Genomic DNA, 23,157 nt, shown 5'->3' on the forward strand with positions numbered 1-23,157 from the left:
TCATCTTTTAAGCTTATTTTATATGTTGCGACTAATGGGTAAGAAAAAATATAGTCAAGTGGGATCTTGTTTAAATTGTCTAATTGCATATTTTCATCATATTAAATTTTTAATATTTTTAGTTAATAATAACTTAAAATATAAATAATTAAAATTACGCATTAAATAATAGAAGGGAGAAAGTATCTAATTTCTAATTTTGGACTCTTTGTGCTAAAATAAAGTGAGACAAAATGATTCGCTTAAACCAAGTTCCAAGGAGTCAAAAGAAGTGAATTCTGAAGATAGCAATTGATAACATGATTCCTCATATTCTACCACGTCTAATGTTTCTCCATCCACATAACACACCCTTCTTCTAGCCACTTGTCATCCATCTTCATACAAAATCCCAAAAACCCCAACAAAATCAAAATCATACCCAAAAACCCTAAATCTCTACCATTTCTTCCCCTTATTGATCATCCTCTCTACTTCATCAATCCATAATCACTTCCTTAAATTCAATCAACAATATGTCTGGTGGAGTCGGTCCAACTGCTGATATAAGCCTCCCAAAAGATGAACACCCAATTGAAAAACATGCCCATAATTTAGTAACCACCCCAAATTTATCAGAAAAATACCCACAAAAAACCCCCAAAGCTTTCTTCATAACCTTACGCCAATTAAATTGTTTAGCAATCATGATAGTCTTAGCTGCAAGCGGATTAGTTTCTGTTGAAGAAATCGCCATAGTTTTTTTCTCCATGATTTACATAATTTTCTTATCAAAATATGTATTCCCAAATTACAATCCATCAAAACAACACCCAGTATTCGACCCGAATAGCAAAATTCTTGGATCCTATATACTATTTGCTGGGGTAATCGGGTTATTTCTACCCATTTTATACATCTTTCATGGTGTATTAAAAGGTGATAAAGATGGGATTAAAGCAGCTGTTCCTCATGTATTTGTTCTTGCTAGTCAAGTTTTCATGGAAGGTGTATCGGCTGCAGACCGGTTTTCGATCCCAATTCGGGTTTTCATACCCGTTTTTTTCAATTCGTATAGGTTGCTTACTATTCGGGTTTGGATGGAGAATGATTTTATGAATGTGGGTGAAAGAAGATGTGGTGATGGGTGTTCATCATTTGGTAGGTTGCGCATGGGAAGAGTTCTAGCTGTTGCTAATGCTGTGCTTTGGACATATAATTTGTTTGGGTTTTTGTTGCCTGTTTTTCTTCCAAGAGCTTTTAAAAGATATTATTATGATGCTAATATCTCTAATAACTCTAATAATAAAGAGGATTGAGATAATTTACATGATTTAATATTGGATGGATGTATTGTATTGTGATTTGGAGTATCAAGTAGGTTTTATTTGTTATATGGTAAATTTTTGAGTTGTAGACTTGTTTTTGTTTTATGGGAGATTTTATGCGGGTTTAGATTGTATAATAAATAAGATGAAATAATAATGTAAATGAATTAGCTCAATCAAAAGTCAAATTATAAGTACTTTAAATTGATTTTTTCATTAATTTTTATTTTTTAGTTATTAATTGGTTAAAAAGTCACAATTCATAAATGCTCGATAAAAGTCAAATTATAATAATTAGTAGGGTTTTTCTCATTTATATCCACGTACTTTTAAAAATTCTTAGCTGTACTCAATAAATTTACTAATTCTTAATTGTACCCAATAATTAGTATTAATTTAGCAACAATAATTATTTTTTAATGACAACTTAACAACAGTTAGATTTATTTAAGGCGTTAGTAATATTTTTTGAATTTTTTTTTTAGAATTACCAGTAGCATTATAATGTGAATATGGTTTATATCAACCTTTTTTTTAGAATTACTCTTTGAACAGTAATCATTTTAGAATTGTTCAGTGAAGAAGGAAATTGAAAATGATGAAGGAAGGTGGAAATGAAGTGTTGGGAATTATAGTCACGTGATATTTGGAGGGAAATTTCCCACTAAAACCCAAAGATAACTATTGTTAAGTTGTGGGTAAAAAATAGTTATTGTTGCTAAATTAACACTAATTATTGGGTACAATTGAGAATTGGTAAATTTATTGGGTACAGGTGAGAATTTTTAAAAGTACGTGGATATAAGTGAGAAAACCTTACTAATTATTAGGTACAATTAAAAATTGGTAAATTTATTGGATACAGCTGAAAATTTTTAAAAGTACGTGGGTATAAGTGAGAAAAACCCTACTAATTATTAGGTACAATTAAAAATTGGTAAATTTATTGGGTACAGCTGAAAATTTTTAAAAGTACGTGGGTATAAGTGAGAAAAACCCTTATTTTTTTATTATCTCAAAGAAAACTAGAAAAGCAAGTTTTTAAGCTTAAAATTTTTTCATTAACTTTTGAATTATTTGTCCACTTTTCTCCTAGTAAACAATTAATAATTAATACTTAATTTTGATAAATAATATTGTCTTTCCTTCTAATAAATGAAATAATAATTGATACTTAATTTGATAATTATCATTTTAAATGTTTGATTTATCCAATTAGCATAAAAGTTAATAAACATTAAAGTTAATAAAAATTAATATTTCAGAAAGTATTAGACTACCAAATAAGTGCTGCCAGATCTTACGTTCCTTTTCCTATGTCTTGATCACAATTTTTCATCCACAAAACTAACACCCTTGTAAACTTCCATACTATTCATCTTTCATCTCCATCATCCTTGATTCATCCTCCCCACAAAAACCCAAAAGGAAAAAGAAAATTTATACCCCAAAAACATACTTCTAATACAATTTGGAATAACAAAACACAATTAAAATTCACCTAAATATGACAAAACACCCCAAAATTGAATTAAAATGTTTAGCATCATGGTTTCTTTCGCTTTAGCTGGTATGTTTAGCATACAAGAATATGGCTAATACTAACATCATGATTAGCAAACGAAGATGAAGATGAAGAATGGAGATTATCAGAACCTTAATAGCTAACACTACCATCATTGCTAGTTATAGTTACCCTCTCTATCATTTCATTCTGGACCAATTAGAAGAAAAAAACTCTTACGTCATAATAAGAAATGAGTGGGACAAAGGAGTATACATCATTATACATGACACTCATTTCGATTTAAAAATAATACTTCCTCTTATTTTTTTAATTAGTCTCATTTGATTGTTCATTAATTTTTAGGTGGATTAAATGGGACCACTTAAAAAGGAAAGAGAAAAAGTAATAAGTAAATTGTTAATAGTTCTTTATAATTGTAATAAGGTAATGTGAGTAAAGATAATAAGCTAAAAAATACTTCCTCCGTTCCATTTTAGTTGCTACATTTGCATGGGCACGGGAATTAGGAAAAGTGATTGACCTACACTGTAGCTGATTGTTTACTTTATAGAGTATAGTATTTTATTATTGTTAATTGAAAAAGAACAAGGAAAAATAATAGGTGTTAGGTTACTTTATAGAGTATAGTATAGTATTTTATTATAGAGTATAGAGTATAAAGTAGGATAAAAATAGGGGTAGATAGAACTTTAAATGATTGTTTTATTACTAAAAACGGAAATGTAGCAAGTAATATGAAATTGCCAAAAGTAGAAAATGTAGTGGGTATTATAAAACGGAGGAAGTACATACTATAAATAGAAATGAGATTAATAGAGTGACTTAACCCTATTTGAAATAGGACTAATAGGGAAAATAGGAGGCGGTAAGAAAAAAAGAACATAAATAAATCATCATCATGTATTTAGATTATATAGCTCAGTAAATAAAAAATGATAACCTGAATTCCTTTTACCATGTCTTCATCTCTATTTTTCATCCACAAAAAGAACATCCTTAATAGAAACTTGCAGACCACTAATCTTTCAACCTCATCCTTTATTCATACTCCCCCACAAAACCCAAAAGAAAAAATAACTTTAAACCCCAAAAACATAATTCTAATACAATTTTGAAAAACAAGAACACAATTTAAATTAAGTTCACCTAAAAATGACAACAAAAAACCCCAAAAAACATGGCAAAATCATCTTCTTAACCAAACTTCAATTGAAATGTTTAACCATCATGATTTCTTTCGCTTTAACCGGTATGGTTAGCATTCAAGAATATGTCATCCTTGGTTTCTCCTACATATACTTGCACATCCTTTCTAAGTTTGCCTTCCCTAATACCTCTCCGATCAACCCATCAGTATTCGCCTCAATTTTTCCGAGAAGCAAAACGAATGACGCTTATGTGCTCTTAACCGCGATCATTGGATTGTTTTTACCCATAACGTACATCTTTCATGGGGTGTTGGAAGGTAACAAAAGTAGGATAGAAGCGGCTGTTCCTCATGTTTTTCTCCTTGCAAGTCAAGTTTTCATGGAAGGTGTTGCATTTTCAAGCGGGTTTTCTCTGCCTGTTTTTGTTTTCGTACCCGTTTTCTACAATTCCTACAGGTTGTTCTCCATTAAGGCATGGGTCGAGAATGCGTTTTTGAAAGTCGAGGATGGTAGTTTGATGGTTGGAAAAGCTCTTGCGCTTGCTAATGTTGGGATATGGACTTATAATTTGTTTGGGTTTTTGCTTCCTGATTTTCTTTCTAAAGTTTTGAAGGCATACTACTCAGTAAGTGATAATTCTACTTCTAAAGACTAAAGAGGATTGAATAATCACCAGTAAAGTGAAATTATGAACAGCAGAGAACATATTGCCCATTTTGCTGGTCCAGACAGTCCAATATCACAAGAGTAATCTCTTCATTTCTGAAATTTTGTTGGACTTCTACTTCATAACTACTCCGTTAATTTCTAGGCTAGTGCAAAATCGCAATTCTATTTTGTAGCAACTCCTGTTCCACTAATTTTACTTTTTTTTTGTTGCAATGCTTAATGTTTACTAATTTCTAGGCTAATGTCACTAAATTTGGCTTTTTATTTATTTTATTCCGAGTAAGGATAAGGATAATCCCCTACAGGCTACAAGCAAGAAGGGAGGAGGAGAATTGATCTTTTTATAGATGATAAAAATCAGGGTGGAAGCTAAAATTTTCAACCACTACGGATTCATATTTGTTACTTGAAAATTGCATACTCTAGTAGGAAAATAAAACAGCATTTCTGAATTCAAAAGTTGTGTTATGTGTCATGAGCTTCGGTAAGAGAAAATTACCAAACAAAAAAAAATATGGAAAGAGATTTTGCAATATATGCCTTCTATATGTGCCGAAAGCCATTCAGTAATAAAAACTCTATTCAAGCGGAGGAATTCATGAATGCAGAGAAGGGCACAAATGCACCAAATCCTTGCTCAATTTTACAAATTTGCAACTAAGAGCCTAACCTTCCTTTACCGTCACCTTGGCATGGTAAATACAACGCAGAAGATATAAATATATGCACATTAGGAGGATAAACAAGCTTATTCCAGCGAGGGGAGCTTAATCAATGATGTGTTGGCCACTTTAACTTCGTTATTATCTTCTCTGCAAACATGATAACATAAGTTATGTGTTTCAGCCAGAACTCGAAGAATCAGTGATAATTTTATTCTGCGACTATCAATATTCACCACTATGCCAAAACTCTGTCACACAGTGTCAATGATGCAATTAAAGCATCAAGAATGATCAGTTTTATGCAAATCTTCCGTGAAATGTTCCGAAACAGTCATGCTAATGTATATGCACCATAAAGCTTGTGCTCTTAATAATAGACAACATTTAATTGCCCCAATGGCCAACATTATCAGGTGACACCAACCTAGATGTGGTTTGAGGGGCAGATGTACGCAATATTGTGTTTTGTGATAACTAACAAGTGGTTGATCCCGAGATTGACCTTTGATAGAAAAGGTCAACTTCATATACATAAGAAGAGCACATGATTTAATGACCAATTTACTATATTCTATTATAATTCAAAACTAAAGAACTACAAAATTTTATCCCCGAAAGATTATCAAGGAAAAGCTCTCAATTACTGACACTTTCATTAATACCTCAGAAAAGTAAACGAGGGACAAAACTGACAAAGAAACACTCATACCAAAAAGCAAAGAACCATCACCGCGAATAACCACGTGGGATTTTGTATGCAAAATAACACCAATTTATCATCATTACCTCAACAGACAAGTATCACATCAAATACTAGTATGTAAGATAATCAAGTTCCAGATTATTTATACAGTAGTACTTGCAGTACAGAAGACAGGTTGTTAAGAGTTAATTCTTTTCATATCTAAAACTAATCGATGAATAATCTTATTGCAATTGAATGTCAATTTCCACTATCTATACAGCATTATAAGGCATTTCATGATCAAGTCATTTCAAAACATCATAGGTATCACTTCATACCAATACAACTCAACAAATTTTTGTCAGTAATATTTTGTGCAGAGTATATTTAAAGCATAAAAATATTCATCATAGGTAATTTCCAATGTCATAATGCCGAACGAAACAGTTCAATCACTTAATAAATGTTTGAACAGCTAACCTGTGTGTCTCTGTACTGAGCAGTTACCATTTATGGATATGGGGGTTAGCCTTTTCCTTGCCCCAAAGAAAGAATCTCTTCAATTCTTTCTGGCCAACCTGAATTCAATATCCGAGCAAAATTCTCTATTTCCCTATAGTAAAAGTGAAAAAGAAAACTGATAAGCTCACAAGCTAAAGTATATGGTAAATAAACTATATGAATGAATACTTCTGAAGGAGAAAATATATAACATAGCAACTGATAACAATAGCTTTATTGGACTAAATCTATACAACTTTTAGAAAGTTTGACATAAAGAGAAAACAACATTGCATTACCTTATGTCACTTGGCTCCCAACAAGGTGGGTAAGAGCTTAGGAGAGCTAATATTGAGTTATTAACAGGTGGCAAAATATTCAGCAGGATAATCTCTAAAGATATATAGGTATTTGTATCATCACTGGTAAAAAATTGCCAATTTTGGGAACAAATATACAGAATGAGCACGATTTTGTGTTTTTGTGCATCCACAACTTTGTTTGACAATATCTATACAACTTTTAAAAAGTTTGAGATAAAGAGAAAACATTGCATTACCTTATGTCACTTGGCTCCCACCTAGGTGGGTTAGAACTTAAGGGAGCTAATATTCAGTTATTAACACAGGGTGGGAAAATATTCAGCAAGCTAATCTCTAAAGATCTATAGGTATTTGTAAAATCGCAATTAAAAATTTTCCAATTTTGGGAACAAATATACAGAATTAGCTCGATTTGTGTTTTTGTACTTCCACAACTTCAAGCTACTACATCAAAGTCGATCATGAAAGGAACATTAAAGCAGTTAAGGTACATAAAAGTGCACATCTAGTTTCAACCTATAAGGCAAAATACAATCCTCAATTATGCAGGAGCCCATTTTTCACATTTCCAAGGAAAATTGCTAGAACAATAAAGCAAATCTACAATGTCCAGACTTCATATGAATTGAATTTCAACGACAAAAAAAGATCGGAAAGTTTTTCTAGTAGCAGCAATTTTATGGCAATGTCTAAAGAACATTGGACCCTTCTGGCAACTTAATGCAAATAAGAATCATATTTCAATGTCATATCTCAGTATGCATATACCATTATAGGAAGAAAATTTGGTCAAGAATGTACCCATTTTCCTACAAACCTGTCAAGCTTTCCTTTATTGCTGGATCCAGCTCATCCTCAGTATAGCCATCACTGGAGTCAAGCTTAGATAAAAAAAGAACTCATAGGATCTAGAAATTGTGAACTACAACCAGAATCCAACACCAAGCCCTCATTTGTTTTGGTGCTATCACACAAATGGGATACACCATTAACCTCCTGATGGAGTGATCACAAGCAGGTTAGTATCGTAGATAGGGCAATTGAAGGCTAGTATAAGATCAGTGAAGCACTGACCCTGTGGCCTCTTTTCTCATCATCAGTGGATGCTTTGACGAATGTTTTCTTACGACGGTTTTTCTTTTTACTTTTACCAGTGTTAGCTCCTTTAGATTCTGCATTACAAATCCCAAATAAAGATTGCAGCATATAACGACACTGAGGAAGCCACATAATACATCACAAATATAAAGGCCTTTACATATCATAAATGGTCCATTTTATAGGGTTCCAGAAATCAACAAGCTGCAGATACATTTTAATAATATAGCGTCTTAAACAAGGATGTAAACATTCATTTTCAAGATTCGAAAAAACTCATCCTGAATGCTTGAGCTTTTTGATTTATAGTGGCTATAACTCATAAATAATGAACTTTCCGGCAATAAATTATAAATAACCTAAACTTCATGGCTGTTTTTAATAAATGATTCATAGAAAATGATAAACTTCATAACAATTAGAAGTCATTAATTTATTATACCATAGTATTTGAGATGAATACTATTTCTGCAAGCCTAATTTAAAATCATTTAAGAGCTGTCAAATGTGATCTTTAATATGAATTTATGATCAATATTCAGGGTGACCTCTTCATTCTCTAGCTAGATGGTGCAAGTTCCAGATTCATTTTTTGGAATCAGTTCATGGTCTTATTGTTGTAGGCTTGTAGCCAATTCACCCATCACAAAAATCTGAAAGTAAGAGCTAACAAGATGAGCAAAGCCTAATTTATAGCACAAATTTTTTGGATGCTGCCTTTGACAAAAATGACCTCTCAATTAAATCAAAGGTAGATAACAAAGATACAATCTGGGTTCAAATTTCTCAAAATACTTCTTAATTGACGAAAGTATAAAGAATGTCAAATAAGTATGAAAGAAACAAAAGTATGAAAGTACCTTTCTCTTCACCATTAATAAATGACAAGAGATCATCAACAGACCATTCATCCACATGTGCTTCTTCAACTTCAATATTCTGAAAAACAAACACATTATTAATCAATGCGTAAATGTCTAAACTAAATTACGAACAAAGATCCAAATTCTGTAACTTTCAGTTATGAAGTCATGCCAGGAATGCCCAGGATACAACATTATTCAACAAAAAAAGGTTCTAAACGTTAAGTTAGGCTGGCAACAGCAACACAAGCAGCCAAGTTTTGGTAAAAGTGCCTGCCTACATTTCTTCTTTCCTATGAGGCATTTACAAACACACCTGGGGACGAATTGATTACACAACCTATGCAAGTCATCTGCAACTACAACGCCATAATACTGGGAATGAGCAAACACAAGCATAAACTGACATACAAAGTAGGTAAATAAATTTTCCCAATGCAAAACCAAAAAAAATTCACCATTTTAACAATCTCAAGTAAACTTTATAACATATTCATCGGAATTATTACAGAAGAAAAACAATTGCTGTACAGACATGGCATTATCTGTCCTTCCAATAAAACTGAAAGAGTCTATAAGGGCCCAATTTTAACTCTGCATCATGATAGACTACTTATAATGTCTTGCCATACTGGCTTCCATATTGGGAAGTACAGAAGAAAGTCTATATTTTCTTTCCAAAAAGTGTTCTAATGAAAAGTGAATATGTGATTGAAAGGGGCTACCCCCTGCTCCCCGAAAACAATAAATAGGCAGGAACAAAGGAGAGACCTTAGAGAAATTGTTTGTTGAGGTCTCTGTATTGAGTTACTTATTTTAAGTTTTCACGTGAAGGTTCCAAGCGCCTACCTCCCCTGCAATTGCCAGTATTTCACAGACATACAGCAGCAAACTTGAAAGAAATGAAATTGCAGTATCAACTATCAAGCACCTTTTGTTCTAATTCTTTCAATTCCTTCCTCTTTTTAGCATATAATCGATTCAGTAGTCGCATACAAGGATCATCTGTCACCTTTTTCAAAGGCTCCAACTTCTCTTCCTGCAACAATGAAAACCTAACATCAAACATTGTGCCACACAATTTTTACATACTAGCTTTGCAAACAACAAAAAATAACCTCTGTAAGATCATCAGGTAAATTGAATATCTCACGTATCTCCTCTGGAGTCTTGCCTTCAATTACTCGAGCCAGTGCACGGCTTGTGAGATCAACCAAGGGTTTTAACTGAAGGCTATCGACAGCAGATGCTATCTCACATAATATTTTGGTATCTAATCGGATAAATTTATCATCAAATGCCTTTTGCTCCTAGGACAGACAAATATAAAAACACGTACACAAGTAATATTTTCAGTACAAAACCTAATATGTTCTTTGAACCTAACAATCATGAGTTAAATTAGATGAAAAAAAAATAAAACAAAAGTAAGTTGAAGATTATATCAAGCAACAAAAACAAACCTTAATAGAATGACCAGGCATTTGAAGAAAACGGCAATAATCAAGAATTAAACCCAGGGTTGCTGAATTAACCCGCTCTGGGAGTACTATAGCATTTAATTCGAAATATCCTATGCTTTTTTTGAAGTATCTCTCCACATAAAATAGGACAAAACATTGCAACATCTTCCTCTACTTGCTGAATTGAGCCATCGGCAGTTCGTAGCCAAACATAAGATTCTAACTGCATAGATGAAATCACAATCAGAGGATGGTCAAAGTCAACAACTCAACGCAGCACAAAAGAGCCTCATGATGCATTTCCTTTTTCATTTCAAGGAATAAATCTTGGGTTCTTAAGACTGAATCAACAAACACAAGGGCATAATCATTACTCCCTAAAGCTTTGTCTGAGCTACCTTTGAATAATGACCAATATGCAAAATATCTGTCGCATCACCATTTTAAAGGTGTTTGAGCTTACAATGGCCACAATATAAGCCAAGACAGCTGCAAAACCTTCCATATTCACGGCAACAATGGTTGAGCCACCACAATAGTGATCACAACTAAATCCAAGCATTTGCACTATGCTAATTCCCAAACAATTTTGTGTAGAAAAAGAAGCCAAGCCTGAGCTACGACACACTGAGTGAAGAAAGAGCGGACCAGAATCAATGTGGTCATCAACTCATTTATATTGTGCACTCAAATGTAATCTTGTAAGTTTTTTTTTTTTTTAAATGAATGTAAATTTGTAAGTTAAGTATGCTGAATTTATTATACGAAATACTAATACCAACAAGAAAATGATGGAACTAAGAAACAAGCTAGGAGCATACCTCTGGTTTTACCACTGCCATTGAGCCTTTTGGCATTAGCTTGTACTTCTACTGGTTGGTTGATAATGAGGCAAGTCTTTCGTTCTTGTGTAATAAAAAAAAATTAAAAATACCACCTTGATGCGATGTAGATGTCCTTATTCCAATTCAAACATTGATCCTTACTATGGACAAAAGTATAATACTAAGAATGCAAGTTGGTCCACCGATGATATAGGTCCCTGAAATTGTCCCAAGTTTCATCCACTATATTATGTTGTCTTGAACAATCATAGGATATGACCATGATAATTGATGGAGAACTCCTGCAAATATTACAAGTCAAATACAAATTTTAAAGTTTCATGTGCTCATGAACTCATTTTAATGGGTCTTTTATTGTAAAAGTTAAGGACCAAGTGCATTATGCTATATTTTCTAATACCATTATGGTATTATTCAAAATGACTTGCCCCAAATGCAAACAAGGGACAAAGATGGTCAATTAGAGTTGTCCACCCTTGTTCCTTGCACCATTAAGATCTCTTAAGTTGCATTTAAAGTACCAAGATAGCTAGCAATGATATTATCCTAAGAAGAGACATAATGAGTTTACATCCTATATCAGACACATAGCCATTCATTTGTAACCAAAAAAAAGATAAACACAAATCTTTCATAAGATTTGACAATGCGATAATCTAACTACTCCTTCACCACCCTCCACACAGTTGAATCCTCATTTATCGTGAATGTTGCATGCCTCTATTTGACATATAACTAATGGAAAGTGCAAATTATCAGATTGTGCTTTACTTCATGACTTTCAGTTGTAGAGATTTATTCATGCAAGAAACTTCCAATGGAGGAAAAATTGATCTTGATTTGAGAAAATAAATATCATCAAATAAATCAAAATTCAAATAAATCAAATGTAGAAGCATTAAAATTATCATTACCTTGTACTTAAGGGACTTTGGTGACTGCAGTAAAAAGTTTGAGTTTAAAAACCTTTAATCTGGCATGCATTCACATTAATGTGGCTCTCATTTGCTTATTTTAAGTTAAGACTACTATGAGCTAACATATGACAATATGTCATGTCCATAAGATTTTTAACCAATTCAAAGCACCAAGTTAAATTTTCCAGTCTCGTGTGTGACAATCTGATATAATGCTGTAGCAAACTACATGTTCATTATGTGATACATCATATATAAGGGTATTAAAGGTAGTTTTAATATGACTAGTTAGTTAGTTATAAAACAGTTATAGGCTGTTAGGAATTATGTTACTAGCTTTCTTGATTTTATTAGCTTTCTTTATTTTGTTTAGATCCTTTTATCTTTGTATAAATACAGGCCAGTGTAGTCTGGAAAAGGGGTTATATGGTGAATAAAATAAAATACCACTTGGGAGTTTAAGCAGCATTAGAAGCCTGCCTACTGGTTAGTTTTCTTTCATTGCATTTTCATATTCTATTGTAGCTAACCTGTTTGAGACGGGATCAGAAGTTGTTCATTACAACTGGATCAGAAGTTGTATATCACAATGGTATCAGAGACGGACTTGGAGTGGGTGGCCTCCAAAGTGGGAGGCTTGCAGAGTGGGTAGTCTTGAAGAGCCAGCTGTGACCCAACGTAACTGTGACCTAATGCAGCCGTGACCCAATGAGGACTTTGGCCTTATTGGGGTGGTCAATTGTTATGGTCCATTGCAAGGTATGGGACTTGTCCCACATCAATTGTGTATGCAATTGGTGTGGGGTTTATAGGCAAACAGGCTCGCTCACCTAATAGGCTAGTCTTTGGGTGAGCTCTCCTGTTTATCCTATAACAATGGGTATACAATGGTATCAAAGCAATTTCGTTCTTGGGACCGGTACAGTGCTTCATCATTAGATCCATTCGGGTTTGAAAAAAAAAATAAAGATGACGAAAGCTCTAACGTTTCAACTATAGCGGACAAGACAAGAAGAAACTAGAGCAAATGAAGAATCCTATGAATTGTTCAAGCAGTATTACAAACAAACAAATGAACTACACCTCTAATAAAGGAGCCAATAGTCAAACCAAAGCTGAATTACAAGAATTTAAAGAGCGAGTAATAAAAAGTTTCAAGATTCATAATCTTGCAAGATATCTTCCAAGCAGATAGACAACAAAACGGCCACTCAAAATTTTAAAAAAAAAATTAAAAAAAATAAAAAAAAAAAAAAGTGGAAAAGAGTAAAATCTCAGAGGTTGATGCATTTAACATGGAAGGAGAGCCAAAATTTTGTATCAATGAAAACGACAAAGGTGAAAATTTAGAGTTTCGAGATAAGAAAGAGGAGAAAATTCTGAAAGTATTTGGCAGAAGTAACCGGGTATTGACTGTAAAATTTTGCAAAGGGTAAGTAATTAGGGCATGAAAAGAAGTAAAAAAGATAAGCAAGAAAAGAGGAAGAGGACAAACAAAGAAGAGGAGAAGAATAACAACTGAAAAGTGGTCAAAGTTAGGCGAAGAGGCGGCAAAGGAATGGTGTTGATACTCTTGTCAAATGCTACTTCACCGAGAACAAAGGAGAGGAGACTGTGATGTATGTTGTGGATCTGGTGGTGGTCCTGGGAGATATGACAGAATGAGAAGTCGCTAGAGAATGAAGCATCTGCAGCCATGGTCCATGGAGGTCTCTAGTGGCTCGTGGAAAAAGACCACGTGAAAATAGTCTCATCAGAAAATTTGAAAGATTTGGAAATTTGCAGTAGCTGCCCAGAAATGACGAGAAGGAGCCCTTCTTGAAAAAGCACTAACGTCACCAACCTGTTTTCTTTTTTCTCAAATAACAAAAAAGGTTGTAGCCATCTCAATTTTTGCATGTTTTGCCCAATTCTTCTAGCTTTTGACCAACTTTGCCTATCACTCTTTCAAGCCTATTTTTTACATCCAAAATTTTCAAGCCTCATTTTGACCATATTTTTTCCCTTACTCATTTGATTCCTTGTAGCCCAATTCTTCTTTACAGACCTAAACGTTTACACAAGATCCATTTTGGTTACAACTGATTATCTATCCACCTTGACGGCAAGGTGGAACTTCAAGCGGTCGGTAGTGTTATACATTAGACATAAGGGTATTAAGGGTAGTTTTAATATGAGTAGTTAGTTAGTTAGTTATAAAGTAGTTATAGGCTGTTAGGAATTCTGTTGCTAGTTTTCTGATTTTATTAGCTTTCTTTATTTTATTTAGATCCTTTTATCTTTGTATAAATATGTTGTGTAGTCTGGAAAAGGAGTTATGTGGTGAATGAAATAAAATACCACTTGGGAGTTTAAGTAGCACTCAAAGCCTGCCTACGAGTTAGTTTTCTTTCGTTGCATTTTCATATTCTGTTATAGCTAACTTGTTTGACAGAATTAGAAGTTGTCTATTACAACTGGATTAGAAGCTGTCTATCACACATTACTACTTAAGTTTGTTGCTAACTTAGTTTTAAAAACTTGTTTAGGCACACCTTGGGTGGGCAATGGGTCATGCACTTTGATATGGTTGAGCAATGAAGGCGAGCGCCTCACAGCACTTTATAGCGTCTAAGTCAAGCGCTTTATAGCGCCCTTGAGTGTCTTTTGGTCTTGGTCTTAGAGGAAGACCATTTGACCAGCCAAGGTTTTTTTCTTCTCTTTTTCTTATATACTCTCTTCTTTATCTTTTTCTTCTTTTGGTTTGTGTTGGGATTTTTTGAGTTTTTAATTTATTTTCTTCTATGGATTTTGAAGCAGCTGCCACCCAAAGACTAGCGGCTTCGCATAGACTATAGTCTAGGCTTTGGGGATCCTTTGTGCCTTAAAGCACCTCACACCTTTTAAACTAATGTTGCTAGAAAAGCCTAGGAAACATCTATTGGAGAAACCAAATAAAAGAAATCTAAAATCCTTTCTTTTTCTTTCTAGCAAACATACCCCAACGTATGACACACATCTTACACTAAAATCAGCAAAGACAAACGTGTATGCCACACTTTCATTGTATAAATTCTTTCATTCAAACTTTACCATGATAGAAATCTGTGCACACGCAAAATATGTAATGGATCCTTGTAATATATTACATTGTACTGAATAGAAATAATTGATTACATTGTAAATTATATAACATTGCTTTTGGTGGGACACTTGTTCCACACTCGGATGACTTTTACATTGTAATTTGTGAGCTCATGTTCACAATTATATCAGAAATCTCATATTATTACCTATGGTGAACTCACGTTTCACCCATACAAATATTTTTGTGGGATTAGTCGTAATTTGGCTTAACCCATTTTTGTGTTTGGTGTGTTTGTTCTAAACATCTACTTTGTATTTGTCTCCTATTTATTGCGCAACATGTTTGCATTTCATGGATATCTCGTTCATGTATTTTACCGACATTCTTTAAATTCATGAAGCTTCCTCTGATAAAATACCATCATGACTAGACTCTTCTAGAGTGTTCAAATCTACATGGACATCTCACATATCAAAGTTAGTTTACTTGATATTTTACATTTACTCAAACATTATATTCTCTTCTACTTTTGTTTATATTTTTTTAGAAATTACTCCTACAATCTCACACCTACCTCAGATTATGTATTCCGCCATTCCTTATGCCTATGGACATCATGGCCGCAGCAGTACAATGGACAAACAATCTCGGTTCTTCTAAATCCAACTTGGTAAAAATCAATTTTTTCTAGGGGATCCAAAAAATAAGTCGATAATTTAAATAATAATAACATTCAGAATCAAGAGTACATATTACGAACAAGCCAAAATTTGAGACAATGAACTAGGTGGAGTATAGCACCAATCAATTATAAATAATCCCTAATCCCCCCATAAAAAGTTGAATCGATAAAAAAAATTATGGTTGATTTTTAACTAAACATTTTGAGCAAATCACAAAAAATCCCGACCCTCTAATCCTACCCATATACAATATAATCGATATGAAAACAAATTTTGAGCAAAGCATGTTACATTGGCAATAATTCTACAACAAAATAATTCAGACAATCCTACACATACATCCTTCAACAATTTCACACTTTACATTTCAAAATATACTAACACAAAAATGATGTAAACAAAATTGGAATTGAATTGATTCATATTGACGGATGACAAAACTTCAACAAAAAATTCAATAAAATTCAATTAGTAGATGAGCACAAAAACCTAACCTTCTAATTTCGGCGATTGGCATTCGGCGAAAACCTAGAGAGAGAAAATAGCTGCCGGGGCGACAAATAGAGGATTGAGAAGGAGATCGACCATGAATGATGAAATGACGGTGATGAAATTCTGGTTAAAAGGAGGAAGAGAAGTTGTTAAAGACAAAATTAGAATTTGCTTTTCATTAGAAAAGTTGAATTTTCGGAAGCTATTAAAAGGAAAATAAATAAAATGAGTTACTAAATATCGTCACCCCCTTTTCATTTTATCGTCATCCCATCCCACGAAATTACGTATTTGTTCTTGAAGTTTAAAAAATTACAAAATTGCCACTCCTTACAAATTTCTTATTTATAATAATAATAATAATAATTAACTTTTTTATATTCTTAAAAAAGAATATAAATAAAATTAATAATAATAACAGTAATAATAATAATAATAATAATAATAATAATAATAATAATAATAATAATAATAATAATAATAACAACAAAAATAATAAAATTAAAATTAATAATTATTATTAAAAAAAAATTTGAATCGCCCAGACGGTTCAATCGCCCAAAAACTGGCGATTGAATCATGGTTCAATCGCCCAATTTTGGGCGACTCACTTTTTTTTTGGAAAATAATAATAATAATAATTTATAGATTAATGTGGCCTATTATAATTATTTTATTATTATTATTATTATTATTATTATTATTATTATTATTATTATTATTATTTTCCAAAAAGAAAAAAAAAAAAAAGAAAGTGTGTCGCCCAAAATTGGGCGATTGAACCACGGTTCAATCGCCTAATTCTGGGCGATTCAATTTTTTTTTTTTTTTGAATAATAATTATTAATTTTAATTTTATTATTGTTATTATTATTATTATTATTATTATTATTATTATTAATTTTATTTATATTCTTTTTTAAGAATATAAAAAAGTTAATTATTATTATTATTATTGTTATTATTATTATTATTATTATTATTATTATTATTATTATTATTATTATTATTATTATTATTATTATTATTATTATAAATAAGAAATTTGTAAGGAGTGGCAATTTTGTAATTTTTTAAACTCTAAGGGCAAATATGTAATTTTGAGGGAGAAGGGGGTGGCGATAAAATGAAAAGGGTGGCGATATTTAAGGATCGGGTAAATAAATATGTAATATCGAGATTATTAATTTTTTGATTGATAGTAAGCTTAATCTTAAGCTTAATTTTCTGGAAGATATTAAAAGGAAAACAAAATACTGTCTCTCTCCTTTTCTCTCTTCACTCTGAAAAAACCTTAATCTCCATTGTTGGTTTGGGGTTATTATTAATTTTTTGGTTGATGGTAAACTTTTAAATTTGTCCGTTTTAAGTTTTTTGAATACGATTAGAATAAATTTTTGTCTTCTCCCTACAGTAGAGTTGTTCTACCCATTCATTGGGTTGATTCTACCCATATATTCTACCCATATATTGAGTTTTGATCTCTCTCTCTTCGTGAGAGTTTGAAGTTATGAAGTTTGGTTTGTAATTAATTTGTTGATAAAGATTAATGTGGTAACACAGCAGACACCAAAATTGCAATTACCATCAACTACATCAAATTCAATTCTATCTCGAGATTACAACAGATCGAAAGACTCCCTCGTAGAAGGCTGTGTCAAACAGCGATGTGAAAGAGGATATTCAGAATTGTCAGATCTCATATAGAACAATCGTAGTTTTGTTAATTTTGAATTATCTTTGGTTAAAGTTGTTATGTACTTACTAATTTTTATTTCTGACATAGATGTCGTATAACTCTTTATTAATGAATCAAGTATTATTAAAAAAAAATTAAAGAATATAGTAATAAAAACCATATAAAAAAAACACATCAAATATTTACATATTTAACAAATTAATTTGGACTAATAAAAATAAAAAATATAGCAATTTGTTAGGGACGAATAAATTACTTTGTATATGTAGTAATATACTTTTAACTTGTAAAAACTCATATTTTATGCATATGTATCATTTGAAATAACGTGTTTGCTAAACAGTTTTAAAGTATTTGACTTTTGATCGATTGGTTTATCGATATGTCTTGTAAGCCAATTTAAAAGTTTACTTTTTATGGCAAATTTAAAAACTTATTTATATACTCCCTCCTATTCAGCTGAACTGTCCCATTTGACTTTTCACACTTGCCGAGGCAACATTTTAACTCTTAATATCTTAAATTATGCTTAATTAAAAATTATAAAAAGTTGATATTAATAATCCTTGTATTGAGACAAATCAAACAAGATCCCATATGACTATGTTTTAACTTATAGATTAAGAGTAAAATACAAATTAAGAGTGATAAGTGAATAGTGCCAAAAAAAAAATGGGACAATTCAGCTGAATAGGAGGTAGTATTTCACATTGGATTTAAAATCCTCCAAATCAATATATCCTTTAACAATCTAATGTAAGAATAAAGAATATATTTGTAAGTTTTATCTTTTTCCTATTGTAATTCTTTATATAATTAACATGTAAATTTAAAAAGTTAAAAGTGTTTAAATTTGCAGGCAGTGATAAAGCCATATGGAGAGTCGACATGTGTCATGCCCCTCGCGGCCTACTATTGTAATCTATTTTCACGACATATATTTTTAGTTGACTCTTGTAGATTTTTCGATTATGTATTGCTTATTTGCTGGTAGTATTCCTATTTTTTAGTTTCTGACTTCGACACCGTTTGTAAAAGCATCCAATGATCTTGGTGTCGAAACTTCACGCATTTTTGCTCAAGTTATCATCGGGTTTAAGGATATGAATGCAGGAACAAAGTGTTGGGCACAAAGGGTTGATAACAACTCCAACAACACCCACACCAAAATTAATTTAGGCAAAACAATCAACCAAACCAAGACTAAACCCTAGCTCACTTCAATAACCAACAATGAGCATCAAAAGACAAACAATAATAAACAACAGCCAATAACAACACACAAAGATTTTTACGTGGAAAACCCCTTCAGTGTAAAGGATAAAAACCACGGGACTAGTCAAGGGAGTCCACCAAAGTCACTCTTATTATAATAAAATGAGAGACAAGCACCAATTGCAATCCAACAAAGTGCGCTACCCACCATCAACCATCAACTACAAGAGAAATACAATAAAAGAAAAAAATAAAGAGAATTTCACCAAAAATAGGACAGCCACTGTCCAATCGCGATTTCCGGCCCACCAGACCACCAAACCCGATCACCACCGTTCAGATTAAAGCTTTATGTGTCCCCTACAACATACTCAAAAATGAGCAAATCGGACCACGTTTGCCCCTCCATCGGATGTATTGATCAAAACTGTGCAGGCTAATTTTTTTAATGAACAACCCACTTTCTCTCTCTCTCTTTCTACTGTTTTGTATTCTGATTTTTTTCTTTTTCTTTGGTGCCTTTTGCTGCCCCCTTTTATAGCTGTTACAACATCATTTTTTTAAGCTAAAAAGTAGATAAAACAAATACACTCTCAAAGCTTCCAAGAGAAGCTAACCACATTATAATAAGTACACCCAAAAAATATATTATAAAGGGAAAATTACCTAGAATAATCCAACTTTTTCATGATTTTCCTACAATAATCCCTCCTATTGATTAACCATGAATAATCCCAACTTTAGAGGGTATTTTCCTAGAGTAAATCCGGTAGCCCGATGACTTGTTATAACAAGTTTTATTTTTTTAAAAAAAGATAAATTAAAATAAAATGTCGAAAAAAATGTGAAAAAAAATATTAAGAAAAGTTTCTGATTTTTTTTAATTGTTCAAAAATTTTAATGTGAATTTTAAAATTTTTCTCTAATTTTTACATTAATTTTCAGTTTACTTTTTTTCGTGAATTACCTATTATAACAAGTCGTTGGGTTACCAAACTTACTCTAGGCAAATACTCCCTAAAGTTGGGGTTATTCTTGGTTAATTAATAGGTGGAATTATTGTAGAAAAATCACAAAGAGGTTGAATTATTCTAGGTAATTTTCCCTTTATAATATTTTTTTGGGTATACTTATTATAATGTGGTTAGCTTCTCTTAGAATCTTTGAGGGTGTATTTGTTTTATCTACTTTTTAGCTTAAAAAATGATGTTGTAACTGCTATAAAAGGGGGCAACAAAAGGCACCAAAGAATGAACAACCCACTTTCTCTCTCTCTCTTTTTATGTTGTTTTGTATTTAGATTTTTTTTCTTTTTCTTTGGTGCCTATTGCTACCCCCTTTTATAGTTGTTCCAACATCCTTTTTATAAGCTTAAAAGTAGATAAAACAAATACATCCTCAAAGCTTCCAAGAGAAGCTAACCACATTATAATAAGTGCACCCAAAAAAATATTATAAATCACAAAAATAGGCTGGACACCCAACACAAAGGTTATGGCTAAAATACCCGACCAAACACCATTTGCTAAGGTTGATACTTGATATAATGGAATTGGATCTAAGCTCAATGGCATCCATTAGAGAATTTGCTACAAATTACATATTCTATAAGCTTCCCTTGTACCTTCTAATGTACATCATCATCATCACCATCAAATCTAATATATCTCGCCTATAAAGACTATAAGCAAAGCTTAAGGGGAAAATAGGCAATAACCCATACCCATAAAAAAGGATGTAGCTAAAGAGCTCGGCTTTAGGAATTCCTCAAGAAAGAGAGATACATGCAAAGGAAAAGGATTGAGTGAAGTTGAAATCGCAAGCTCGCATCATACAACATAAGTTTGGCCCTTCATACATATATAAGTTCATAAAAACAATATATATAAAAAAAATAAAATAAAAAATAAAAGCTAGGTTAAACGAGTAAAAAATGGTATGTAGAATGCAAAAGAACTAAAACACCAATAGGTAAGCGAGAAAGTATCAGTAGTCTAAGTTATGAACATGGCGCCTCCAACTCCCCCTATTCTTAGTCAGGTCCTCAAAGAGGTTTAACTCATGCAAGTTATTTTTATTTGTGCCTCCCACGTTCTCCTAGGTTTTTTTCGTTCTCTCTTGCCTCCACTATGATGCTTTCGATCCTCTTTATGGGGGCATCAAAAGTTTTTCTTTGCACATGCCCAACCATCTCAATCTATCATGGCTCTCTTTAAACTCATGGTTTTTGATTTTATCCATCATTGTGTAATCGCACATCCACCTCAGCATATGTATTTTTGTAACTTCATGCTATGTTCAAAAGTCTTCTTTACGGGCTAATATTCTATCCCATACAGTAAAGCAGGACTAATTGCAACTCGGTAAATTTTACCTTTTAATCTACTCGAAAACTTTTAACGTACGTATAAACAAATTTCTTTCATCCTTTTAACTTCGTTTTGACGATAATTTAACAATGTGAGTAGAGTTTTTAGTGAAAAATTTAATGAAATCGAAAATATTATAATATTTAACACTCTCTCATATTCTAATCAATTGTTTCATTTTTCTTTTTAGCATACTCTATTCAAATTCCTTATTTTCTTATTTAGTAACCTTTTTAAAAATTTGAGTATTGTCAAATAGGATATTTAATTAAAATCATCACTAAATACTTTAGCGCTATGTTTGGATAAGGTTTTAGGAGAGAAGGGAAAAGAAAAGTAAGGGGATGGAGAGGAAAAGGTAAAATTAGTGATAAAATTTTCCATTGAATAAGGAGGGAATTGAAGAGAAATAAAATGAAAATACGGTATATAAATATCTAAATACATCTTATTTTCCTTTTTTTTTTTTTGCTTTTTTTTTTGTTTATTAATTGTTGTTCTTCCATAGTATTTCATATAGATTCCTTTATTTATGTTTTTTTCTATTTCCCTATTTTTTATTTTTTTTATTTCTTTTTTTTGCCAATATCTAATAAATATTCGTCTTTTATTCATTTTTACTTTCTTTTTTTCGTTATTTATGCTATTTTTTATAAATATTTCTCTTTATAGGATACCGGAAAATACGCTATTATGTTGTAATTATATTGTAAATTGTATTGAAAGATTAATGACTAAAAAACCTCTGTTATTAAAATATATTCATAGATGACAAAAAAAAACTATAAATTTAGAAAGCAAAAAATGAAATAGAGACAAAACTAAGAGTTGAAGGCATATAAAGTTTCCCCAAGCACCATCTTCTAAAATGAAGTACTTCTTCCGTTCATATTACTTGCTATATTTTTCATTTTTGGTAATTTTATATTGTTTGCTACATTTCTATTTTTAGCAATAAAACAACCATATAAATGTCTATTTTACCCTTATTTTTATCCTACTCAATACCTCATTAAATTTTATATCAACCATTTTTTTAATTTTTACATATTCCTAACTACATTAATAACCCCTCCATATTTATTTCTCCATTTATTCTGATTTCAATTACAACCAAAATAAGGCAATGTACACCGTCCATTGTACTTTTATGATGAATCTGCACCATCTTTTGCTAAAATCATACCCCTTTAAAATCATCTTTTAAAATCACCCCCTATAAAAACCCACTCTCATTCATCATCTTTTAAAATCACATTCCCTTCAAACATTCACCTTTATCCATCATTTGTTTAAAAACCCACCCTAACCATCTATCTCTCTCACTTACTATTACTCTCTTCTTTGCTTGGAAACCTCCATCATCTTATGGGTTTACAAAACCCAAATGAGATCTGGGTTTTTTGATTGCCATGAAACTTATTTTCAAACCAATTTGAGATCTGAATTTTTTGATTTAGAGTTATTTAGAATTTTTTAAGTTAATGTTTTGTTCTAAATCTGGTATATTTAGAGTGTATAGTTATTGTTCACTTAGTTAATGGTTGATTGTTCAGATTTACACTTGGTTTTGATTTATGGTAGATGGTTGAAGTTACTGTTTTGTTGATGTATAATGAT

General features: G+C 31.9%; 2 protein-coding genes and 1 pseudogene across 2 annotated transcripts; 2 read left to right on the top strand and 1 right to left on the bottom strand.

Annotated features, from left to right (window-relative positions):
- The first annotated feature begins 206 nt into the window (after window positions 1-206).
- On the top strand, window positions 207-1,511 carry LOC130806908 (uncharacterized). The gene has a single exon (XM_057672142.1). It carries the CDS (start codon window positions 516-518, stop codon window positions 1,296-1,298), a length of 783 nt encoding a protein of 260 aa, XP_057528125.1. The 5' UTR covers window positions 207-515; the 3' UTR covers window positions 1,299-1,511.
- A 2,476-nt stretch (window positions 1,512-3,987) lies between these two features.
- On the top strand, window positions 3,988-6,643 carry LOC130805400 (uncharacterized). The gene is made up of 2 exons (XM_057670171.1): window positions 3,988-4,608; window positions 6,506-6,643. The coding sequence occupies exons 1-2, from the start codon at window positions 3,988-3,990 to the stop codon at window positions 6,641-6,643; spliced, it is 759 nt and encodes a 252-aa protein (XP_057526154.1).
- LOC130806907 (SKP1-like protein 21) lies at window positions 5,166-19,653 on the bottom strand (annotated as a pseudogene).
- Between the last annotated feature and the right edge of the window lie 3,504 nt (window positions 19,654-23,157).

Source organism: Amaranthus tricolor, chromosome 2, assembly GCF_026212465.1.
Source record: "Amaranthus tricolor cultivar Red isolate AtriRed21 chromosome 2, ASM2621246v1, whole genome shotgun sequence".
Classification (NCBI taxonomy): domain Eukaryota; kingdom Viridiplantae; phylum Streptophyta; class Magnoliopsida; order Caryophyllales; family Amaranthaceae; genus Amaranthus; species Amaranthus tricolor.

What these genes read in the sequence shown, in the direction of transcription:
- LOC130806908 (XM_057672142.1), top strand. Translation starts at nt 516, where the DNA reads ATGTCTGGTGGAGTCGGTCCAACTGCTGATATAAGCCTCCCAAAAGAT.
- LOC130805400 (XM_057670171.1), top strand. Translation starts at nt 3,988, where the DNA reads ATGACAACAAAAAACCCCAAAAAACATGGCAAAATCATCTTCTTAACC. An exon ending in TTTTGAAGGCATACTACTCA is followed by an intron (nt 4,609 to 6,505) that starts GTAAGTGATAAT and finishes TGTACTGAGCAG; the next exon opens with TTACCATTTATGGATATGGG.